Source organism: Periplaneta americana, chromosome 12 (genome assembly GCF_040183065.1).
Source record: "Periplaneta americana isolate PAMFEO1 chromosome 12, P.americana_PAMFEO1_priV1, whole genome shotgun sequence".
Lineage (NCBI taxonomy): Eukaryota > Metazoa > Arthropoda > Insecta > Blattodea > Blattidae > Periplaneta > Periplaneta americana.
Window position 1 is genome coordinate 140,015,439 of NC_091128.1, and position 26,043 is coordinate 140,041,481.

General features: G+C 35.0%; 1 protein-coding gene across 2 annotated transcripts in view; it reads left to right on the forward strand.

The window, feature by feature from the left end:
- Nucleotides 1–26,043, forward strand: part of LOC138710940 (headcase protein-like) — a 658,198-nt gene that overhangs the window by 313,872 nt on the left and 318,283 nt on the right. For both annotated transcript variants that reach the window (XM_069842144.1, XM_069842145.1), the window contains one exon: nt 12,580–12,679. In XM_069842144.1, the coding sequence (XP_069698245.1) occupies nt 12,580–12,679 (100 nt within the window). The remainder of the gene's footprint in view (nt 1–12,579; nt 12,680–26,043) is intronic.

Consider the following 26,043-nt stretch of genomic DNA (forward strand, 5'->3'; position numbering starts at 1 on the left):
CAGAAGTACACTATAGGGCAGTGATGTCAAAGCAAGCGCATTTTTCTGACCTTGACGTCGTGCGCGGGCAGCAAGCGCTAAGTATGGAAAGAGGAAGGGTTGTGTATATGAATAAGCAACCTGTTGGATTAAGAAAACAGTGGTGCACAAACTTCAAACAGAACGTGAAATTTTAGATCGTTATTTTTATATGGCTTCTTTCTGTTTAATATTATCTACTATATCGTCTGTAAAACAATAGTACTAACACTGATTTCTTAATATTGCACTTGTGTTTTAAATCTTAATAACATAATAGAGAGTTAAGGAGGAATATTCACTTAAATTCCATAGTAGTATAATATTATACTGTATTAAGTGGATGAAACACATCATTCATAAAGAAAGTGATATTCCAAAGAAAGAGATTGAGTATGACATGATAAGTTGGAATTTATATTGATGATATCTTTAGCCTTACAAAAGTAATCAATAAACTAATCAAAACAATATTACAGTACAAAGCAAAGTTACCTAGGTACTGTATCTGTTTTAAGTGTAACTAATATTACATAACAAAACTCTTATCGTATCATGCTTTTAAAGTGATATTTGTGAGCAACTTCCTATCATCAGAATATTAAATTATTTTCTCGAAATCTGCTGAAGCCCTAGAGCTCACATTTTTACAACACATGCGCACGTATCTTTTGCTTATGATGTAACAGTAGTTGCTTTTTTAATTCATTCCCTTACAATTTCCATGCGAATATTTTCAAAATGTTCAACACACTATCTTCAGTAATACGTACATACGGTATATTAGATTCACGAAAACATTCTGTAAGGCTACTATACGAAAAGTTAAGAAAATATTTCTTTTGAATAAAAAAATCAAACTTGTGAAAAATGAGCATTAAAATTAAAACTTACATTGTTATAATGCACTTATATGTACTTCTCAGGCAAATCTAAAAATTAACATGGATACAGTTTTAATAAGTTTTCTTCCCTTTATCTTTTGATTGAGTGCTGGCCATCCCTGAATATAGGTCGACCAAGCGGCATATACCACCTCTTTCGTCTGTCTCTTTCCTTTCCGCTGTAAAGCGCTCAGACTCTCCTGGGCTCTAAATCGTGCGCTTGCTCCTGTGGGCATCAATTGACATGCCTGCTATAAGGCATTCCGCCGTGTCCTGGAAATTTAACATCTCCAACATTTATGTACAGATTCGTTCAACGGGGCAAATAGGTCACTTATTATGTTTATTCCATTAAATTATAATGTAAATTCAATAGTTTTTAAGTACAACTCGTAATCATTACATTACTTGCAAGTGTGTATTTTATTGTATATTTTGTAACATTTTGTTGGTGTTTTTAAATGGATATTTTACTACTTGTTTTTGCATTAGGTCACGTATTCCGATCTCTGGTTATATCCTTCTGAACGACAGGTGTGTTGTAAATGTTTCTGCATAAGTACAGTTGTGTTCATTGACATGTCAACTGTTGCTGTTCGCTATTGGAATTTAAACATGATAAAGGGATTAGGTTCACTCTTGTCACCGGGTGGAAAATTACTGAACGTCATCCCGCAAGTTGCGGCTGAGAATGAAGTGTCAAATAGAGCGCCTGCACAATTTTTTATATCGACCTGACAAACTGATATGCAGGATACACTGCGTGTCTCACAGTAGTTGCCAAATATTTACAAAAGTGAAGAGTGAGGCCTCTGTTACCCAGTTACCCGATTATAGTGTGACAAAAAGCAGATGCAGCTAAAAAATGTAGAGCCTGTAATATAAAATTATGATGTCTGCATTTAACACTTCGTAATTCAATAACGTTTATCACTCTCATTACTTTCCTATATCTTTCGATTTTCGTTTCATCTATCTATCTATCTATCTATCTATCTATCTATCTATCTATCTATCTATCTATCTATCTATCTATCTATCTATCTATCTATCTATCTATCTATCTATCTATCTATCTATCTATCTATCTATCTATCTATCTATCTATCTATCTATCTATCTATCTATCTATCTATCTATCTATCTATCTATCTATCTATCTATCTATCTATCTATCTATCTATCTATCTATCTATCTATCTATCTATCTATCTATCTATCTATCTATCTATCTATCTATCTATCTAATCTATCTATCTATCTATCTATCTATCTATCTATCTATCTATCTATCTATCTATCTATCTATCTATCTATCTATCTATCTATCTATCTATCTATCTATCTATCTATCTATCTATCTATCTATCTATCTATCTATCTATCTATCTATCTATCTATCTATCTATCTATCTATCTATCTATCTATCTATCTATCTATCTATCTATCTATCTATCTATCTATCTATCTATCTATCTATCTATCTATCTATCTATCTATCTATCTATCTATCTATCTATCTATCTATCTATCTATCTATCTATCTATCTATCTATCTATCTATCTATCTATCTATCTATCTATCTATCTATCTATCTATCTATCTATCTATCTATCTATCTATCTATCTATCTATCTATCTATCTATCTAATCTATCTTATCTATCTGTCTGTCTGTGTCTGTCTGTCTGTCTGTCTGTCTGTCTGTCTGTCTGTCTGTCTGTCTGTCTGTCTGTCTGTCTGTCTGTCTGTCTGTCTGTCTGTCTGTCTGTCTGTCTGTCCGTCCGTCCGTCCATCCATCTACTCACACAAATTTCTGTTCGTCCATCTATTCATTCATGCATTGACTCATCTAATCTTCTAATCTATTCATTCACTCACCGATTCTTATATTAATATATCTGTCTGCCTCTCTGTTCGTTCATTCATCTATCCATAAATATATTCACTCATACGAACTTCTGTTCGTCCATCTATTCACTCATCCAATCTTCCATTCACTCATCCACTCACTCATTCTTCTATTCATCCATCCATTCACTTACCCAAACTTCTGTTCATCCATTTATTCACTCAACCAATCTTCTATTCATCCATCGATCCATCCGTTCATTCACTCACTCACTCATTCTTCTATTAAACTATCCATCCACTCACCCAAACTTCTGTTCATCCATTCATTCATCGATCCATCCACTCACTCACTCACTCACTCACTCACTCACTCACGTACTCACTCACTCACTCACTCACTCTTCTATTCAACTATCCGTCCACTCACCCAAACTTCTGTTCATCCATTCATTCATTTATTCATTCATTCATTCTTTCTTTCTTCAATTATCCATCCACTCACCCAGACTTCTGTTCTTCCATCTATTCACTCATCCAGTCTTTTATTCATCAATTAATTGATCCATCTATCCATCCATTCATTCACTCACTCATTCTTCTATTCATCCATCCATTCATTCACCTATACTTCTGTTCATCTATTCACTCCTTCAATCTTTCACTCATTCATTCATGCATTCATTCATTCACTCACTTAGTCTTCTATTCATCCATCCATCCATCCGTCTACCTACCTATCCATTCTCCCGTCATCCACCCATCTGAAATCTACAATTTAGCTTGTATTCTGAATGTTAAAATTCATACTATGCTTAAAATCTTGTGTAGTTTTTGGGTGGTTAAGTAGATATGAATAATTTTCCATTCTCGATAAAGAAGCAGAAAACTTGATTAATCTTGCCCTTCATATCTAGGATATTACCAGTGGGACCGGAAGCAGGTGCAGCTGGAAGTTTGATATGTCACTCGGATAACTCAGTGTCTCATACTGTGACATGCACTCAGATAATCAGTGCCAAGATGTGTCATGTGAAATTATATCTGTTACTAGACCTGCTCGGTATCCGAAGATTACAACATGATATCTTTTGGCAGTAAATTAAAAATAAGCCTGATGTGCAGTCCACAAATTCACATCGCGATACACAACTATAAATTACACAGCTGAAACATTCCTCGTATTTTGATTTACTTTTATTTATATTTCTCTCTTATCTATTTAGATAACGGACTAAACAGCATCTGCCATGGGTGTCCTTGAGCAAATGTAGATATCGGAAAGCACTCGGCAGTTCCATCTGCAACTGAACTCAGTTTTTAGAGCTTTGTTTACTTTAAATGGCGGAATGCCGCCACAAATATAGTGTGACATAACATTCCAGCTTGTAATTGATATGGAAGAGCACTGCATGACGTATTACCCAAAGGTAGAAAGTTACACAGGTGAGGTTCTTGAGGATCTTATTGCATTTCATCAAACTTTTTCATCAGAGCAGTGCAACACTGCGAAAGAAGTTCAAATTATTTGGGCAAATGGAGAATATGGAAATAATGCAAAAGATAATGGACAGATTGTCTGCTAGGAATGAATAATAGGCCTACTCGTCTCCCTTAGTTGACATTTTCATACAAACCATAAGGACAGAGAGATCTGAGTCGTCCAAAAAGAAGGTGGGCTAGAAACTTCTTTAACTGAATCGGAGCACACCTTTGCAGAAATTACCCATGATAATATTTACCATCAACTACTGCTACTATTAGTGCATGTCTGATATAACTTATTTTATTTCATGGAGTGCAGTTTCATAGAAAGGACTTTGCCGACAGACCTTCTACTGACCCTACTAATTGGTTGTCATAAATAAATGTCTTCCATACTGTAACGGAAATCTTGTCTTCTCCTGTTAGTAACCAATCACAACCCTCGTTCAGAAGAATTGACAGGCTCCCGTCAAATCCTCGTGTAGGCAGAGCTGTCGAATCTTCTCCGAATTCCAAGAATCCCGTCAGTCTCTTTCGAACGTCACCAGGTTTATGGCAACTGTGCAATGTTGGGACGAGGGGACAAGATGGAATTGTCAGAGGTGTTTGTGTAGGACAGGGCTGGGCACATTACGTGATTCTGAGAAATGAGCGCTGTGTCCTTTAAAGAGCGCATCTTGCGAGCGCTGTGACGTAAGCATACTGTACGTTATTCAGTGTCGGTGCAGTGGTGACTCTGCAGTTTGAGACGAACTTTGAAGACGGAGCTTCCGCTCATACACTAAAGCGGCCCGATACTCCCAATGCTTTTAATGTATCATGGGAGGAGTTCCTTTTGGTAGAGAGCAGTGGATTAGCAAAGTGTTTAATTTGGCATAAAACAGTCCAACTAATTAAGAATTTCAATATCCAACGACATTATTCTTTACAACATGCTACTGAATATGACAAATATGTTGGTAATGAACGCCATAAATTAATACAACTTAAAGAAAATGTTTCTCAGGTACATTATATTACAGTATCTATTTGATATTTACATTGCATTATAAGTTATTATACATTTAGTAATATATAATTTTAAATTATACTATACTATGATATATCATAATACTTGTATAATTTAAAATTATATATTACTAAATGTACTATAATAACTTATAATGCAATATAAATATCGAATAGATACTCTAATATAATGTACCTGAGAAATATTTTTTTAAGTTGTATTAATTTATGGTCATATCATATATCATATCATCATATATCATATCACATCACATCACATCACATCATATCATATCATATCATATCATATCATATCATATCATATCATATCATATCATATCATATCATATATCATATCATATCATATCTCATGCCCCTGGTGGAGGGGCAGAGAAGGCCTGCCGGCCTTATCTCTACCAGGTTAATTAAATAAATACTAAATACTAATATCATATCACATCATATCATATTATATTATATTATATTATATTATATTATATATTAACAGGATGACAATAATGCACTTAGTGAATCGGCTATGAGAATTAGCTACAAAATTTGCCACGAAATTGCAAAGGAATTGAAAACATTCAACGAAGGTGAATTCATCAATTGATGTTTAATTATATTGGCAGATGAACTCTGTCCACAGCAAGTAGGGGAAGTGAAAGCCATACGCCTGTCTCGTAGAACCGTGGTGAGGAGATTGCAGTATGTGCGTATGGGTTATGTAAATAAGCCTAATGATTTGTGTGTGTGCATAGAGCGAAGTTTATTTCATTAAATTAATAAGAGTGTTATAAATTCTCTACTGTACAATGGACTGATGTAATATCCTTATAAACTATTATGTACTGACAGACTGAATGACTAGAACAACAGTGGCTCTTGTTATATTAATGCAGGGAAGGTAGCTGTAATGCGAGTCCGCCACTGCGTGAGCGTTCTGCTCCGGCTTGCCTTGCGGAGCGAGAGCAGCTCTGGCCGGCTAGACTGAGCCGCTCTCATGCCCGGCCCTGGTGTAGGAAGTCATAAATCTGTAAGTGGGTGTTCAAAGGAGCCACCGAACTACACTCCTTGAAATAAAATAAGGTATAATCTCATTTTTGACACCAGGTGAATACGGTTGTGCTTCCATTATGTGGTGTCAACATGATGCCTAGTTGGTACTTGAGGCAATACAGAAAATAATATTTAGAATGGACAAAAGTTTATTGCCCAGTGAAGATTGAATGTCCATGTCTGACCCTTTCAAATTAAAGTGCCTCCAAGCACCGTCCTCCGATTTGCAGAATGGTTATTTTTAATAGCTTCTCGGGTACCAGACCATACATCATAACATTTCTTTCCGGCAAAGTAGACTGTCCAGTGTCCAATCCTTTATTCCCCAGAGAGATAGACGGCGACACCGAAGAAGGCTTGATTATGACCTGATCCAGCTCTTAAAAGGCCAAATTAAGCCAACTACTATACTGCATTACATAATGTCTGACAGGCGACTTAAACATTTCCAGCAGAGAAAGGAAGAACGATAATAATTGTTATTCAATGAATGGCAGAGGTCAATTCCAGACTTATCTTGAAGTTGGCAGGAGGTAGAACACTTCAGACCGCCCAACTTCAAGATAGGCTTGGAATGTGACCTCTGCCAGTCGTTGAATAGCAATTATCCTTCTGCCTTCATCTGCCGGCAATGTTTACGTCGCCTGTCAGACATTATGAAACGCAGTATAGGTATTATTTAACTTGACAACCTGTTTCCGTTTGTTTGCATTCTCTTTTTGTTTAGTGATTAGTTGTATTATACGGGACTCACCTTACCGGCCTTGTGAAGAATGAAAAAGGACTGAATAAACTTTTACTCACTCCAAAGCTGCTAGAAACCACACCCTTATTCGCTAGCTTCTGAACTGATAACGTCCAAAGTACAAGCTTCATAAAAACATTAACGAATCACTATACAGTGAAACCTCTCTTTAGGACACCCCCAAGATATGGACACTCCTCATATACGGACAGATTTTTATGTCCCAACTGAAATAATATAGAAATAATGATAAATTTAACTCTCGTTTACGGACACTCTCAGACACGGACACGGACACGGACACGGACAGCTGTTTCACAGTCCTAAAGCTTGATTTACCTCCTGACTGCGGACAGAACTTGGATTTCAAGACATAATGTGTTACAAAAATGGAAAATTTAGTTTAGAAATTCCTTAACATGAAAGAAGACAATAAGAGTCTCGTAGGCTACCACTAGCCCAGCCGGTTACCTCTTGTTAGCTGGAAGCGGTTGGATAAACAGTCATTAAATTTAACCTGTGCGATGGGTCCAAGGTTTCCGCGATCGTGAAATTTTGTTACATGATAGGGTTAGTAGGATTATTCTCTTCACTTCAATCAGTTGATCTATTTCGAGAGATATGACACCTGAACGTAAAGGTTAAGTTGAAAACTGTAAATTACAGTACTGCATAACTGTAGACCTAGAATAAAATTGCATGGCACAGTACTGTACTTTCCTTTTTCGGTCTTATCTACTGTAGTTCAAAGTTGCAAAGAATTTACTGTAATATACTGTATTTAGAATTAATCTACAGTAATACATTTCATTTAAAGCGTGAAGGGATACATCATGCAATTATAAATCTACTGTTAGGTTGGGGAGCCTCCCTCCCAATAAAGGACACCTCCCAGATGCGGACAGATTGTTACGTCCTTTCGATGTCCGTAAATAAGAGGTTTCACTATATTTGTATTAACCCCTGCAGTAGCTGAATGGTAAGACCTTTAGCCTGTGATTCTTCGGCCAGAGCCGGTAAGCTCAGTCTCTCACTGTACAGCTGTCATTAATTTAATTAAGAACTTTAGAATATTTTTGTCATTCACGATTTTAGCCTCAGGTCCGGATAAAAAAGTTGTAACAACTATGAACTACTAGAACTTTGTATGTATTCGCTAATTTTGTTATTGAGCATAAATCGGGACGGGAATGACGGCGGCAAATAGTATGTACGAATACTATTACAACGGCGGAGGAAGCGGCGACGGCGATGGGAGAGACGGAGGCGGTAGCGGCGGCCACAGCGGAAACAACAGGGATCACCAATATTATGTCATGTAATGGTAAGTCTTTAGTGGTGCTGCAGGTGAATTGTAGAAGTATTTATAATAAATCAATTGAATTGTGGAACCTAGTAGATTCGCATAATCCTGACGTCATAATAGGAACGGAATCATGGCTTTCCAGCGAAGTAGCAGACTCAGAAGTATTTAGAAACGACTATGTAACATACAGACGCGACCGTGTAGGAACAGGGGGAGGGGTTTTTATATGTGTAAAAGAGTGCCTGCAAAGCGCTGAAAATTTTAAGGACTCGGAGTTCGAAATGTTGGGTGTAGACATAGAGGATGATTATTCGCGAAACATATTACACATCATCGGTTTATACAGGGCCCCGAAAGAAGGCTTGAACGTACTGTATAAAATAAGAGATATGTTGGAAAATAGAAAAATCCGCGGGCAGTATGTTATCGTTGCAGGGGACCTAAACTTGCCTCAGGTAAACTGGCAGGGTACAATAGAGGGAGGGATGAGTCAAGCCCAGTCATTAGTAAACGCATTCATCTGGAAACATAACTTAATTCAAGTAACAGACAGGGCGACAAGGGGAGATTCGTTACTAGACATATTTCTTTTAAGACCCTCAGAAATAGTCGCAGGTATTGAAGTGATTCCAAGTATTAGTGACCACGACGCGGTAATTCTTGAAATATTATGGAATGCTAAGTACAAGCAAAGCGGTAAAAAGAACAAACATATCTTGCAATATAACAAAGCGGACAGAGAAGGCTTCCAAAATTATCTTAGAGAAAAGTACTCATCATGGGTAGTAAAGGGCAGTAGTGTAGAAGAATGCTGGGCGGAGTTCAAGCAGATTATATTAACAGGAATACAGAAATTTATCCCGGTTAAACGCTTATCAAACAATCCCGATCCGGAATATTATAATAAATACATACGGAAACTGAAAAGAAAACTAAGGAAATCCTACAGACAGCGCAAGGAAAGCCTTGCAAAACAAACAAAATTCACACAACTATCGAAAGAACTGCTTAATGCGAAGAAGATAGCGCAGGAAAATTACCTAAACAAACTTTTCAAAGGTGAACAAAACGGGTGGGGGGAATTTTATAAATATGTGAAGAGACGACGCAAGGAAAATTATTCGAGCCTCCCCCTAAAAAATGACCGCAATCAATTTATCGTACAGGACAGCGAAAAAGCAGAAAAATTAAATTCCTATTATGCCACTGTTTTTGGGATGAGGACAATAGTACCACACTTAGCTTCTGTGGAAAATACGGGTCAGTTTTCTATCAAGCCTAGGGACATAAGGAGAAGGATCTCTAAATTGAAAACTCATAAATCAGTAGGACCTGATGGTATCGCCGGAGACGTACTAAAATTGGGAGGGGAAGCCATGATTCCCTATCTAGTGCGTATATTTGAAATATCAATTAACAATGGTACTGTCCCGCGAGATTGGAAAGATGCAATAGTGGTGCCAATTTATAAGTCAGGGTCTCGCTCAGATACAAAAAATTACAGACCGGTCAGCCTTACCTCTGTGGTTTGCAAACAGATGGAACACTTGATTTCAGCTTATCTAAGGCAGCATTGGGATGACTCAAATTGGTTACATAACTGTCAGCATGGATTTCGGGGGGGCTATTCATGTGAGAGTCAATTAGTAACTGTATGTCAGGATTTAGAAGACGGAATAGATTCCAATAGCCATGTAGATGCAGTGATTATTGACTTTTCACGCGCATTCGATGTAGTCCCACACGATATATTGTTGGTTAAACTACAATCAACGGGGATTGACTTCAGAGTGCTCCAGTGGATCAAGGAATTTTTAACTTGTCGCACTCAGAGAGTACGGGTAGGGGAGGAATTATCGAACCCAATTGAAATTACTTCCGGGGTCCCGCAGGGGAGTGTCTTGGGGCCTCTTCTATTCTTGGCTTTTGTAAAAGATCTGCCAGTTAATATCTTATCTAGGGTTCGCTTATTCGCGGATGATTGTATGTTATACAGGGAAATAATAAGTCATGAAGATACTACTCTTCTCCAGAATGACCTCAATAGAATAAATGATTGGGCAATAGCCAACAAAATGAAAATAAATTCTCTAAAGAGCAAAGCCATCAGCTTTACAAGGAAAAGAAATAAAATAGTCGCATCGTATACGTTAGGGGGTGAAACCATTCCGGAAGTTAACAAATGTAAATACCTCGGAATAACATTTAAGCAGCGATCTCGGCTGGGGGGAACACGTTACAGACACAGCGGGAAAAGCATGGAGAGCGTTACACTTTGTGATGAGGGTACTAAGAAAAGGTTCTGATAAATCCAAAGAGATTGCATATAAATCACTAGTACGTCCAGTAATGGAATATGGTGCTGCATGTTGGGATCCTTACAGATTAGAACATATTAAGACACTGGAAAAGATTCAAAAACGGGCTCTTAAGTGTTGTCGGAAAAATTCACCATTAAAATGGGACACACTCACGGACAGGAGAACGCGAATTCGATTATGCGCACTGTTCAAAACATACAGAGGTGAGCCTGCCTGGAAAGAAATAAAAAATAGGTTGCAGCCGCCAAATTACTCTTCAAGGAACGACCACTCATATAAATTGAGGGAAAGAAGGCAGAGGACGGACACTGGAAAGTTTTCTTTTCTCAATCGTACTATCAGGGACTGGAATGCTTTACCTGTAGACTTACTAAAGGCTTTACCAACAACCAAAAATGTATTTAAAAATAGGCTTAAGGACCTTACTAATAGACGGTAATTATACACAGTACTTAAAGGGTGTAAATGATATGTTGTTATTGAAGTGCTGTATCAGTGAAGAATTATGTTGTGTCAGTGAAGTGTGTTGTATCAGTGAAGAAGTATGTCGTGTCAGTGAAGTGTGCTGTGTAAGTGAAACGTGTTCCTGTCAGTGAAGCTGTATAAGTTATAGTGGCAGTGCAAAGTATTTGAACAGTGAAATGTTTTTGAAGTGTTAGTGAAATCAGGATAGAATCAGTGAAATGTGTCGTAGTTCCAGTGCAGTGAGTGAGTTGGCAGCGAAATGAGTGTAATGTTGAAAGGTACTTGTGCAGATATGAACATATACTCGTGGGTTTTAGTTCGATCTTAGTTTTAAGATACAAATTATTATTATTATTATTATTATTATTATTATTATTATTATTATTATTATTATTAGTATTAATTATTAGTATTATCATTAATTGTATTTTTAATTAATAAGTTTATTATTGTCATTATTGAGTGTAATTAGTTACCACTGCCACCGGGTGTATACCCATTGCAGTGTGAATAAATACATACATACACAAATCATCCTGAACAAAACAGCTGGAATAGTGAATTATTGATTTTATGTCATAATCGGAAATATAGTTTGTAGAGTACTCTAAATGTAATTAAAAACAATGCTAATATCGGATATTAAAATGGAGTTACTTCATAATAAGAATATAAGATATTACTGTTACAGTAAAAAATATCATTTATAATGTTTTATAACAAAAAAATACATATCGGTACAGTATTTAACTTCATGCCATCTTCATACTCTCAGGTGTGTGCTACAATTCAATGAATCCCTATCCCAAATGGAGATAGGATGCTAAGGGTTTTTGTCAGTAATTAAAGGTTGTCATTATCAGACCGTATATCGAAGAATCGATTGCCGTTTTTCATTATTTTTTTCCTGTGTATATGAAGTGGATAAAAAAAGGAACATAATTTATTGACATTATCATGGATAATGACAATTATCAATTTCAGTGTTTTTTTATATCATCCTCAGAAATTCCACATATTTAACTCGTCTATTTTAAATAATGTTGCCTCTGTGAAATATGGATAACAGTTGTAGTTACCTCAGGTTTCCTTTCTTCGTCATATTATTTTACATTCTCTTTCCAAACCAATGCAGTATAGAGAAGGGTATTATGTATCTGTGAACCAACGCTGACAAGCACATTGCATATCTACATAGTCGTGTGGTTAGCACGGTAGGGGACACCGCTAAAACTACTAAATCTTTTGAATGCAAGAACTTTATATTTTTGTGTTTAAATGTTGAAATATTATATATCCCTAGATAAAGGCTGTTTATTTTAGTGGAAGTTACGTCTTGAACTTGCAGCCACATGAGAAGCGTGTGTATAATATTTGCCTATGGTTTCTTGCTAAACATTTAGCGTAATGCTATCCTTGTGGTCTTTCCGCAGCCATGGCAGCACCGGAGGTAACGGCATCTTCTCAAGGCGCCAGGATTTCAGCTCCTTCAACTCCCTGCCTCGCCACAAGCTCAACTCCTACCACATCAAGGTGAGTACAGCCTCTGATCCAGACGTGTGCACGGATGTGGGTTAATCATTGATGAGTCCGATTATGCAGTGTCTACAGATGAAATGAAATTGTTAAATTTGAAGTCTCGGTGTTTGGTACGTTGTCATGGTTTCCTTTACATTTGGTTTTCTCGTCTTCTAACCTGGCCGATAACAACTAATATTTATATCTGTAATAAATAGCTTTTTGCACTTTTATAAATTCGTGAGAGCAATTTTGATCAGGTATGAAAATATTTACGATCAGTTTTGACAGAGTTTGGCATACCACAAAAATTAATACAATTAATAAAGGACTGCATGAGTAATTCGAAATGTAAAATTAAAGTTGGAACTGTTATTTCGGATAGTTTTGAAGTTCAGGCTGGAGTGAGACAGGGAGATGGTTTGTCACCCACACTTTTTAATTTTGTCTTAGAAAAGCCATTATAGAAACTTCTTCTTCTTCTTCTTCTCCTTCTTCTTCTTCTTCCCTTCAAGTATTAGGCCAAATGGCCTGTTACGATCTCACAGTTGAATTTTCAATCCAGCGCTTCTTTGGACGACCGAGAGATCTCTTCCCGCTTGGACGATAGTGGAGCATGACTTTGGGATTTTGTCTCTATGCATGCGATGCAGATGATTTATCCAGTTGTTCTGATAATGTTTTACGTGATTAATTACAGGTTCTAGTTGTAATTCTTCCATTACATCTTCATTGCGTTTGTGATCCCATTTCGTATATCCCGCTGTATATCTCATTAGCCGTTATTCTGCTTTCGTCTTTCTTCCTCAATGTCCATGCCTCACTGCCGTAACAAAGTACAGGTCTCGCCAAGGTCTTGTAAAGGCGAATTCGAATATGCCTTTGTACTAGGGAAGGTTTCATAATGGTGTTAATTATTCCCATTGAATTACAGAAACTTAGGAATGAAAATATTGGAATATCATTGGGCAATGGTAAAATTAATTTATTAGCATATGCTGATGATATTGTCCTTCTACGACAAACAGAAGATGATATCAAGAAACTTTTTAGACTCTTAGTAGAAGAAACAAGAATAACAGGGTTAAAAATTAATTCTGATAAAACTAAATACATGAATATATCACGATTCTCAAATAATAGAAGGTCACTTATAATAGATGATTGGGAGTTTCAAAAAGTTACTGAATTTAAATACTTAGGAAGTATAATTAATGAAACAGGCTTCTTTGGGAAAGAAATTGAACATAAACTCGTTACGGCAAATACATGTTACTACTCCCTTCATAAATTGCTTAGTTCCAAACTTCTTTCTAGATTATCAAAATTAAGATGCTATAAAACAATAATCCTGCCAACTTTCCTATATTGCTGTGAAACTTGGATATTAACAAAAAAAAAAAAAAAAAAAAAAAAAAATCCCTTTTTACTTTTGAGGAGAAAATCTTGAGGAAGATTTTTGGTTCCATTCAAGAAAATAACACATGGAGAATTTTGAACAACAGGGAACTAAGGGATATTTATAAAGATCCGGACATAATAGCCTTAATAAAAAGTCGAAGACTACGTTGGCTTGGACACGTTCTACGGCGTGATGAAGACTCTCTTCTACGGAAAGCTTTCGACTATTCTCCAAGATGTACGAGACCTCTTGGTAGACCTCGTCTCCGTTGGCAGGACCAAGTAGCCTATATGATAATCTTTATACAGTGGGAGAACGACAAGAAGATGCAGAGAATAGAGATGAATGGCGATATATTCTGAATGAGGCTAAAAACCACTTAGGTTTTGAAATGCCCTAAATCAGCGTTTCTCAAACTATGGTCCGCGGACCCCCTTTGGTCTTCGAGGTCTGCCCGTGTGGTCCTTCAAAAAAGACAGAAGAAAAAATAAAATTCAATTGAATTGTGTATCACAATATAGCTGAAAATCTCAGAGTTTGTAAATGACACATGGCAATCGTCTTTCACTTTTTCTCCCAGTACTGATATTTTATGAAATTTATTTAACCTACCCGTCTATCGCCTTCCCACTCTACTCTCAGCAACAAAAGAGGGATTTAAAGCTCTATGAACGGGTCTTTCTCGCCATTTTTTCCGTGTAAATCTGGCGCTGTGCCTGTTACCCAGCTAGGGACCACCCGAATTCATAACAGGACCAAAGTACCGAACCTTTTCATGTATTTATGACTTTCTTAATAGTTTTGCTGACACCCAGTCTGCACATTCAAATGGTCACGTATTTTACGTCGTACACCAATAATAGAACATGCAAATTGCATCTTTACTTGTTGAAAATCAGGAATGTTTCTGCATTAACTTTTTTATTTTTATGTTTGAAAATGACGATATAAGAAATTTTATTCCATTAACATTAACTTAATTAGTTAATACTAATATAAAATTAATTGAATTACATTAATTTTAATTAATTATTTTTACATTAAAATGTACGTATACTGGTCATTAAAATATGCTACATAAATTATAAATTTTCTTTCGAAGGGAACAAGAGTAAGGTGGTCCGCGGAACTGTTCTGACTTAAAAAAGTGGTCCCCACTTCATAAACGTTTGAGAAACGCTGCCCTAAATTGATTGATTGATGAATTTTATTAAATTCAGTCTGAAGCGTGTTGCATATTATTTTGTGCGAGATCGTGCGTATTTGCTTGTTTTCCGCACAGAACCAATACGCAGTAAGTGTGAAATATCACATTCAGTATTCCCAACGTATCACACATAACAATTTCCCTCTTCTTTCCGCTTAAGCGCGACATTCATTTTACTGCTTTAGGCTTTTAACATATTATTTTTAGAGACGTTTAACATAGTAATAATTATAAATTGGAAACTTACCACTGCAATTTCACCTAAATTGCAATGTTAATTATTGTTTTTAAATATTTGCAAAAATTAAGTAAAGTCTACTACTCCACGAAACTTATTGCATTCCTGATACAAGTAACATTAAGGAAGCCGTGAAAAAATCAACGAGATTCCAGATGCCGATGTTATTACTGCAATATGTTATATAAATAATATTGTTAAAATATTAAAATGAAAAATAAATCATTACATAACCTTACCGTTTGTTTTAAGTTCGCATTTATAGACTGGGGGGGGGGGGGAAGACAGACGTATATCACGGCCTGCTGGAGTATAGTAAACACAGAAAACATTTTACAGCAACAATGTTGAAGAAAGATATTTTGGTGTTCCGAAGTTGGCGTCATTAAACAGAAACCAACATGGAGATTTCATTGCAACTAATTAGAAATTCGTCTTTCAGGTATGTAATAAACGATCTTCGCATAAAATAATGTACGATACACGAGCGGTATGTTTGTTTTAATGTTCTCGGAAATTAAAAAAGCTCAACTACGTTTCGCTTTTTCAATCTTTTCCTCGACCATGAAAACGTCAACATACCGCTCTTGTAACGTATATTACTATTGTATATTAGAATCATGAAGTAGACACAGAGAGACGGAAATTCAGACAGACTTTAACGTGTAGAGAAAATACACAATACGAAAGAGCATACCTTATAAGGGATTAAAATATAACAAGTTCTGCTCAACTGAATTCATATATAATTTACAACACGATGTAAGTGCATCGGCAATTTCAGTTGCAATATACACTATGCAGGCGAGTTCGGAGAATTATGACGACTGCTTATTTAAATCACGGCATTGTAAATGTAATACCTTTCACGCTTGAAAGTGAAGTTGCTACATTTTATATTATCTGTATATATCATTTATCTTATTTGAATTCAAGGTTTGAGACATATATAACATACACAGGACTGTTTAATGGGTTGAGAATTTTATCTCAAAATCCCTCTCAAGTTCACTATTGAAGGATTTTCTTTTAAACCGGTTTGAAAACATTAAATCATCGTATATGCTTGGAAGAAATTAACATTTGCTGCGGGGAGATTTAAGTGGAAATAATTTATAATTCCCTCGTGCATTCTGAAACGTACTTCGATTAAAGTTTTCCGAGGGAATGAAAGCCACCTCCCACAGCTGCTTTCACTCAATAGAGATGTGGCGCGACTCTTGCGGTATGGTTTTGTAGTCGGGAGTTGAATAGGAACCTGGCAGTCTCTATAGCTTAAGATTTAGTCAAATAGTTGGCATCTAAGAAACGTTAATGGTCTGCTGAACTTACACAAACCATGTGCACTTCGATTACATTTTTATACCCTGGCTTTATTCAGGAACTATACAGTATATGGAAGTAAAAGTCTTAGAGTTAGGTACGTAACAAGAGTTCGGATTTACAAGTAAAAATATGTAAGTTACTACTCTCTTTCCAACTAAAGATTGAAGTAGACGTAAACAAATCGAAATGTATTACTCCGCAATCGCAAGCTAGCTACCAAAGCAGCCACCAGGGCGCATTATTTTCAGCAAGTGATCACGCAGAGCAACCAACGTCTGATATATTGCAGACATTTCAACATATTCATTGAACTAACCCGTAAAATGCTCACAGAGGGTTAATATTTATTATATCTCTACTGGGAATAGTGGATTTTCTTTTTCTGTAGATTAGTGATTCTTTGAAGAGTGGAGAATTTCTTTAATTCTACAGAAATTTATTTGAGGTTGGCAACACTGAATCTCGCACTGTGTTACACCAGCTGTGCTGAAGCTGCAAGTCACCTTGGGAGGGATTTAATGCCTATTACGCATGCGCGTTGCCATTATACACGTTACAATGATTTAACATGCAATGTCTGAAACCACTAATATAAACATGTTGTTTAAATCGTAACAAAGTGTTCTTATAAGCATGTTTAATTCACTCGTATTCCATGTATTTTATACATTTTATTATCTTAGAAGGAACTATTTTAATGTGAGGAAGAAGATGACAAGCATAAGTTTGGAGGCGTTGTGCGTCCAATAGCCAATCAGGAACCATTATGCCACGTGCATTTATTTACATTTACTTCAATCTTTAGCTGGAAAGAGAGTACTTATGCTTATATTGTATACTAGCCGTACCCGTGCGCTCCGCTGCACTTGTTAGAAATAAATATAAAGTAATTACATAATTAAAATAGGACATCTCCCCCAGGGAACATTCGTGTTTGATAGAAGGATAAATAGTTTAATATGTTACTTAATTTAAATTGTATTTAAGTAATTAAAATGCGATCATTTTGGTCCAGAGACCACTCATTTGGTGCAATGATAATTCCTTTAACATATTTCTTATTTGTTATTACATACCGTACAAATAATTAAAATATGATCATTTGGTTCAGAAAACATTCATTTTTGATGCAACGATAATCCGTTTAACATTTTTCTAAATTAGTCTTGAATGCATCTTTAATAAATCACTCCAAATTAATAGAGTGGATTGTGTACGAAGATAATTTTTCTGTGCGTAAAGATCTAGTTTCATCTTACCTCATTCCTTATATGTAGTATTACATCCATCTAGAGAAACTAAAAATTTCAAGTAGTGAAGGAATTATCCAAATTAGCTTCTGAGATTACTTCATACAAACAGACAAATTTAAATATATATTAAGGCTGCCTTAAATAGACGGAGTCATTTGTTTTAATTTCATTATAGCCATCGATGCTGTTCCTCCAGTAACTCCTTCGTGACATATCGATTTTCAGATTTTTGCTCTATTAAATAACTTAAATAGTTAGGCCTATACAGCAAATAATACAATCTCCTATATGTAATTATATTTCTTTCTTTCGAAAATGTAAGAATTCACGATCTCCTATGTACCATTGCCATAGAATGAATCTATTTATTCTTCCTACTGAAAAATTTTATATTTTCCACATAGGAATTACGGAACAACGACGCTATAATCTGAGGCGACGTTGAAAATGTATTGTATTGTTATTTTAAAACTCTTGTATATCCTTAAATATCAGTCCTATCAAAATTTTGCCTGGAATAAAACTTATCGGAAATAATGTTTAAAGAAACTTTTGTTATGTCACATTTATCACAAAAATCAATAATAAGCGAGACATTTCGATTTATTTAATACAGGCCCCCTTATAACCCCCCTTTCAAATAAAGTATTTTGAATGTCATATAGCCTAAAATCTAAGTTACAACGAACTTAATTTATATTCCAATTTTCATCGAAATCCGTTCAGCCATTATCGCGTGAAAAGGTAACAAACATCCAGACAGACAGACAGGCTTAAATATCAGTCCTATCAAAATTTTGCCTGGGATAAAACTTATCGGAAATCATTTTTAAAGAAACTTTTGTTATGTAACATTTTTCACAAAAATCAATAATAAGCGAGATATTTCGGTTTATTTAATTCAGGCCCCTTATAACCCACATTTTAAATAAAGTATTTTGAATGCCATATAGACTAAAATCTAAGTTACAACGAACTTAATTTATGTTCCAATTTTCATCGAAATCCGTTCAGCCATTATCGCGTGAAAAGGTAACAAACATCCAGACAGACAGACAGACAGATAGACAGACAGGCAGACAGACAGACAGACAGACAGACAGACATGCAAACAAAAATTTCAAAAAAGCGATTTTCGGTTTCAGGATGATTAATTATACATGTTAACACCAATTATTTTTGGAAAATCGAAAATTACCAGAAAAATTTCGCTTACAGATTTATTATTAGTATATATTATTATTATTATTATTATTATTATTATTATTATTATTATTATTATTATTATTATTTCGATATGGGAAGATTTTTGCACGTACCTATATTTTACAATTTCTACAAGAAAATGTCTATTATTGCTTTATAGGAAAGTCATGGACAGAAGTATAAGCACATTAGCAGAATACAGATTTACAAATTTATGATATTTCACTCTGTTGTACATAATACAGGTTGTAAGGGGTATAAGTGCCATTATTTTAACTGATTCTAATGATGTTTCATATGAAATAAAGCAGAGGTTAATGCTGCCAATAGAGCTTACTTCGCCTTAAGAAAATTACTTTGTTCAAGAATTTTATCTCGTACCACAAAGATAACTATCTATAAAACACTTATAAGACCTGTACTAGCATAATATAAAATAAAATAAATAAAAATGGAAGTGGTGCAAGATATTCCTAAAGCCTGGTTAAATCATTCGATAAATGGTTTCTATGATCTAGTGACACATTGTAAAGCATCTGAGGGCTACCAATTTGAACACATAATCTAGAAGGTGAGCTAGCTTTGTTTTGTTTTTGTTAAGGAAGGAGTATTTTATTATTTTAATATTCGGTACACTTTTCTGTTTTCTTGACTTAGAAACACTGAATTTGTACAGAAGTATCGAGTGTGAGTGAAAAGCTCTTAATGAGCACTATTCAAAAATTAAAAAATGTATTGGGGTGTTCCATTTAAAATAAGAGAGTTGGAGTTACTTCCGGTTAAACCGGAAGTAGAAGAAACTCGGTAATACCATTATTGAGTTCTTAGCATATGGTTATCTTCACATACCAAGTTTCATATCACTGAACCGTATGCTTCAAAAGTTATTTGTGCGTTTATTATTTTAATATTCGATACATTTTTCTGTTTGCTTGACTTTGTAACACTGAATTTGTACAGAAGTATCAAGTGTGGGTAATTTTTGAAAAGCTCTTAATGAGTACTATTCAAAAATAAAATAATATGTTGGATGTTCCATTTAAAATAAGAGAGTTGGAGCTACTTCCGGTTAAACCGGAAGTAGATAAAACTCGGTAATACCATTATTGAGTTCTTAGTATATGGTTATCCTCACATACCAAGTTTCATGTCACTGAACCATATGCATCAAAAGTTATTTAGGTAGTGCGGGACTTTTATCTAACCCTGTATACAATAAATAAATACGTCGTTGCTAGGGAAACATGGACAGCAGATGACCAATAATTTCAGTGTCTTTTTTTTTTTTTTTGCCGCATACCGTATTAATAACACTAATTGAATATTTTCCGTTAAAATTAATATAATATAAAATATTAATAACACTAATTGCATATTTTCTGTTACAATTTAAATGATAAAACACAGTTGAATGATGTAAGTTCTCATGATGAATGCTATATGTACTTTATCGTTGCTTTCATTCTCATGTTATCTAACTCTTGTCATCCACATCCCACAGAGATAATTAAAATTTCATGAGGCCCAAAATCCTCTCTTCATTTTCAGATGGTTTTTGATTCATGGAGAGGACTGGATTTATTAATATGTACTTTTCTGTCAGATTAAAAAATGCCTGCAAATTAGAATTTGTTTGTAAGTTAGACATCCGTTAGAAATTCAGAACCTTGAAGCTCGTTGACTGCTACACACAATCGATTCTAGGCTTCGGTTTTCGGTATTAAATAATTTATGTTGATGGGTTTAAAATCTTTAATCGCCATGTAAGAAAAAGCTCTTGGCCATTATAGATTTGTATTTGAGATCATATTAATATTGACTATATTCGATGAACATCGTGATGACTTTGGAGAACTACGGTAGATAGCGAACACTCGGATTTGAAAACAGCTATAAAGAGTGGGGGATCATCGTACTAACACACGAAACCTCCATACTCGTTGGATGATCGTGCACCTCTGCTGAGGCAGCCAGCAATCGGCTTGTCATTTCTGGTCCGCTATGAGTGCCGTACTGATTGGATGATCGTTCACCTCTTCTGAGGCATGTGGACGTGAGACCAACAAATGTTCGGTTTTAGCCCTCTGTGGGTTGTCGCGCCCAGATGTTAGATCAGGCCTGCAGAACTGTAGCTCTTGAGAGCGACTGCTTTCCTCCCCTTTCTTACCCCACCCACCTTTTCTACCTGTGCGGTCACGGCGTTCTAGTTACGCTCGGCTGCATCAGCATTCATTCTCGGGGCGGAAGTCGATCATCCCCAATAGAAGTGGAGTGATGCTGACGTCATAGTTCCCCTACTTGCGAGTTCTGCAGGCCTGTATTAGATATATGATGCATTCATTATGAATAGAGACAGTAGATTTTAGAAACTTGAAATTGAAAAAAATAGCACTTCAGAAATCAGTTTTAGCATTTTATAGCACTTCTAATGTTAGCATTTTGCGGCTTTTTTTAGGTGGGGCATTTCCTTATGGAAAGTTTGGAAGAAAAAATAATAAACCCAATTCAAAGGAAATAAAACCAGTAAAATAAGGAATTACAAATCAAACCAATAAAGACAAAAATAATCTAAAAATTGCCAAGTGTCATCAATTATTCTAGATTTTCCAGTTAAGGGGGAAAATACAGGTTTGAGCATTAAAAAATTGGGGAAATTCAATATTCTATTTCTCAGCAACTTGGAATTTTACATGCTCAGCATTCACTGCTTCTGCAAATATAGATTATTTTCAGATTTACTAAAAGTTTTACCATTTATGAGTAATTTTCATAACAAAAAAAGTGGCCGTTTTTGTGCACTAATGTGCCGTTTTTGTGATAATGTCCACAAAATAATACAAATATTTCAGAGCCATTCTTTTTCTATTTGTTTCTGAATGTGAAATGAACAATATGAACTACAATATTTGAAACATCTACAATAGAAGTATTTCTTTTTCTTAATTTCTTATGAGAATTTAAATGTTTAATGAGTTTAGGTATTTGTCTTAAATAAACTATAAATGTTACAGCAATAATTGTAGTCCATCTTGTTTACAAGTATGAAAGACAGTCGCATGCAAAATTTTACTGAGGTATCTTAAAAACTTACCGAGTTATCACAAAAACGGTTTTTAAAAATACAAGTTACGGGAAATGAACGTTAAATATACGTTATGCGTGGAGAACTAAATAAGCGCACGCTCATGGTCATATCTACCAAAATATTGTATATATCGTAAAAATTTCTTCACTGACATAAAGATAAATGTTCAATCTTTATATTAAAAAAATAAATTGAAAAATGACATTTTTAACCCTCAGATCTCTATGTTTCCTCATAAAATTCCTGAACATCATACATAAGTAAAGGTACATACAAAATTACAGTAAAATTGTGAACATTGAAGAGCATGCCAAAAGATATGGTTATGATTTTATTCCGATCCATCTTATTAATCACAATCACCCGCTACCGAATAAAAACTTGATCTAGGGAGATCGCATAGGCAGGCAGTATTCTACCACTAACACCAGACATATTAGTTGAAAACTCGAGATAACGATACAACAAAAAGTAGGCCTACTGTATTTCCTTAAAAATAACCAATATACAATAAAAGATCGAAAAATGCAGACAAATGCAAAATAAAAGTAGGCTATATTGGTTCGTATTGAAGTGAAACGAGTTGATATTGTATCCTACATTGTCTGTGATGTCTCAGAAGAAAGATGATATTTCATCAACTTCCGAACCATAGTGATAAGCAAGACATTGTTGTTGTTAATACTATATTATTACTAGTGGCTTGTGCAGCAAATGCAGCAAACTAAGTTCATTAGACGTTCAAATAAAATTTTTCCAGATTTATTTTCGATGAAGAATAGCAGACATTTTGAAAGTTATTTGCTTCCATAATAATGAAACATACTCCCTCTGAATGTTTTTTTTATGCCAAATAAGTTTTCTTGAACCTATCCACCTTCAGCTTTTGAGTTTCAACGCGAAAACGCAAGTAACAATATTAGGACATCAGTGGGTTTTTCATGTGAGAGCTATTTCAGGTCATTGTGGATTGTAGGTGAAAGTTTAAAAAAAAGTCAGGTTTGCTATGCTTTCGAACAATAGACATAGCATTTTGGTATAGCTGCTGCATGTAGAGCTTGAAATGTAGAGGCTAAAACCATTTTATCCTGCTAAGAGATCTTGTTGAAATGATCGGGAGACTACAAAATTTTGTAGGCCTCTTATTTTATCAGTAAGTAATACTTTTTGGTCTTTCCTTAGGAACTGTAATTTTTGCTCTCTCTCGAGCCAATACTGAAGAGAATCACAAATATATCTACACCACACCTCCATTAAATGTGTGAAAAAGACCCAACCCCACTTGATTAATAACTATAAAAATGTTTGATTTTTAATAATATTATTATCTTATGTAAGTTTTGTAGTTTTCAGTAAAATATACTATATTATATGCCCTATACTATATAGCCGTCACTCAGTAAGTTATAGAAATGAAGATCTAATTTAACATATTCTCTCCATCTACTTATATAACCCGAAAACGTTTCACTTTCATATATTATCATCAATATAGCATTAATATGTATGATAAATGAAAAATTTATATTTATTAACTATAATAATATTTCATTTCTAATGATAATAATGTCATCAAACCACTTCAAGTTTCGTAGATTTTAATATCCAATACACAGCTGTACTCAGAAAATTACACACCGCAGAATCAGACCTGTAAATTATTTTTAGTAAGTCTTGAAGTTTGTAATAACCAATTGAATTTTAACTCTAAATATGTCAGCAATCCTACAGCCTTCGAGTAATAACCTATTGTTTATTTCAGTGTGTGTTTTGTTTTATTTTGAAATGCAATTGGTTCTCAAAACTGACGAAAGATGGATTTAGGAAAATAGGAAAATTATGTAGGAAAACTAAAGCATCACTGAAAGTTACTATTTTTTTGAAAATCCAAGCTTTATCAAAATGACGGGTCATTAATTAAAATCCGTTCAGCCGTTTTCCCGTAATTTCCATTACCAGTTAAAATTATATATATAATTGTTATTATTATTATTATTATTATTATTATTATTATTATTATTATTACTTATTCATGAAAGAACTGGAGATTGAACCGATTACGGAATACCTACAGAAATACAGACAAAACTGGAGATCACATTTCATCAGACTGCCTCGTTCTAGAATTCCACGCCAAATTTTAAATTACCATCCTGTGGGCAAGAGATCCTTGGGCAGACCGTTCAAGCGTTGGCAAGAGACCGTAACGGGCCACTAGGCCCAATACGTGCAAGGATGATGATGATGATTGTTTCAGCACATACCATTGTGACTTTACCCTCTTTGGTGAGATCTGGTATTAGTTGGCAACACTGAAGAGACGGCGAAATTAGCCTTTTAGGGACTACTCTTACGTGATCCTCACTATAGAAGAATACTATCCATTATGCTACTAATGCTTACATCATTTGTCATTTTGGCTAGGAATGCATAACAGACATGAGAAATGTCTTGTGATAGTACGATAATGAGGATGGAGCGATAAAGAAGTGTTCGTTGTTAAGAGAAATGAAATCTCAACACATGTTCAAAGCTCCAATAAGAAAGACGCTTAAGGGGAGAGAAAAGTGCATTACCAGGCTTGAAAATAAACAAGTCCTCTACTCTGTGACATTTCAGAGGAGAGAGCATTAATGCGACATGCATTGAACACAATATAAATTCATTCCTAGCATTCACTTCCATTGAAATACCACGAGTCGAGTATACATTTCAGTTAATGTGGTCTGGAAAGCATTGCAACATTAATCAATGCGCTTGATTTTGAGTCTCCTGTGTTGCAAGTCCTCCTCCGCCGTCTTCCAAAATTATTAATGCAGTGTACAATAGGGAGGCAGCGCGAGTACGCCAACTAGATCGCCTTTCATCTGCTACGTAAAGCAGGCAGGCCTCTTTGTGCGTTTGAAAATCCCACTGGAAGCCTTCCCCAAGTAAAGTACAGTGCTGGTCTTCGATAAGCGCGCTGTATCTTTTTGGTAAATACAGAGAACTTTGCAAGATTGCGTCTTCTGCGATATTCCCGAAGGTATTCATTCGCTCCGCTGGTAAGTACAGAGGATGGAAGAATCACCTGATGTCATTAAATTTTCATATCTTAATCTTCAACAACAAAATCGTAGTTAGATGGATGTTAATATTTTTATTACAAACTTTCTCGTATAAAAAAGTAAAGAGAGGGAGTTTTCGGCTATTATACAAAATCTGTTTCTTCCTCATAAAAGCTTCGTATAAAACCATGGTCTCTTCTTTAGAAAAATGAGCTTCTACATATGAAAACTTTGAGTTGATGTGTTTATTATGAAAGTAATTAATACTTAAAAATAACTGCTTTAAGTGAAGTAGAAGTACCGGTAATCATTTCTTTCTAAAAGGAAAACCAGAATGTACCAGAAAAGTAACGACAATCTCGCCTGTGATTTTTTGTCGTTTTACCCTTTTTTATTATGTTTCAAAACAATTACAAAAACATACAGTCTATATAGGTTTATTTTATTTTATTTCTTTTATTTTTCTTTTATTGCTGTAATTATTGTATAATTGTAATGGTATTATTGTATATTATATTATATCACTGCCACCGGGTGTATACCTAAGTGTAGTGTTAATACATACATACATACATACATACATACATACATACATACATACATACATACATACAT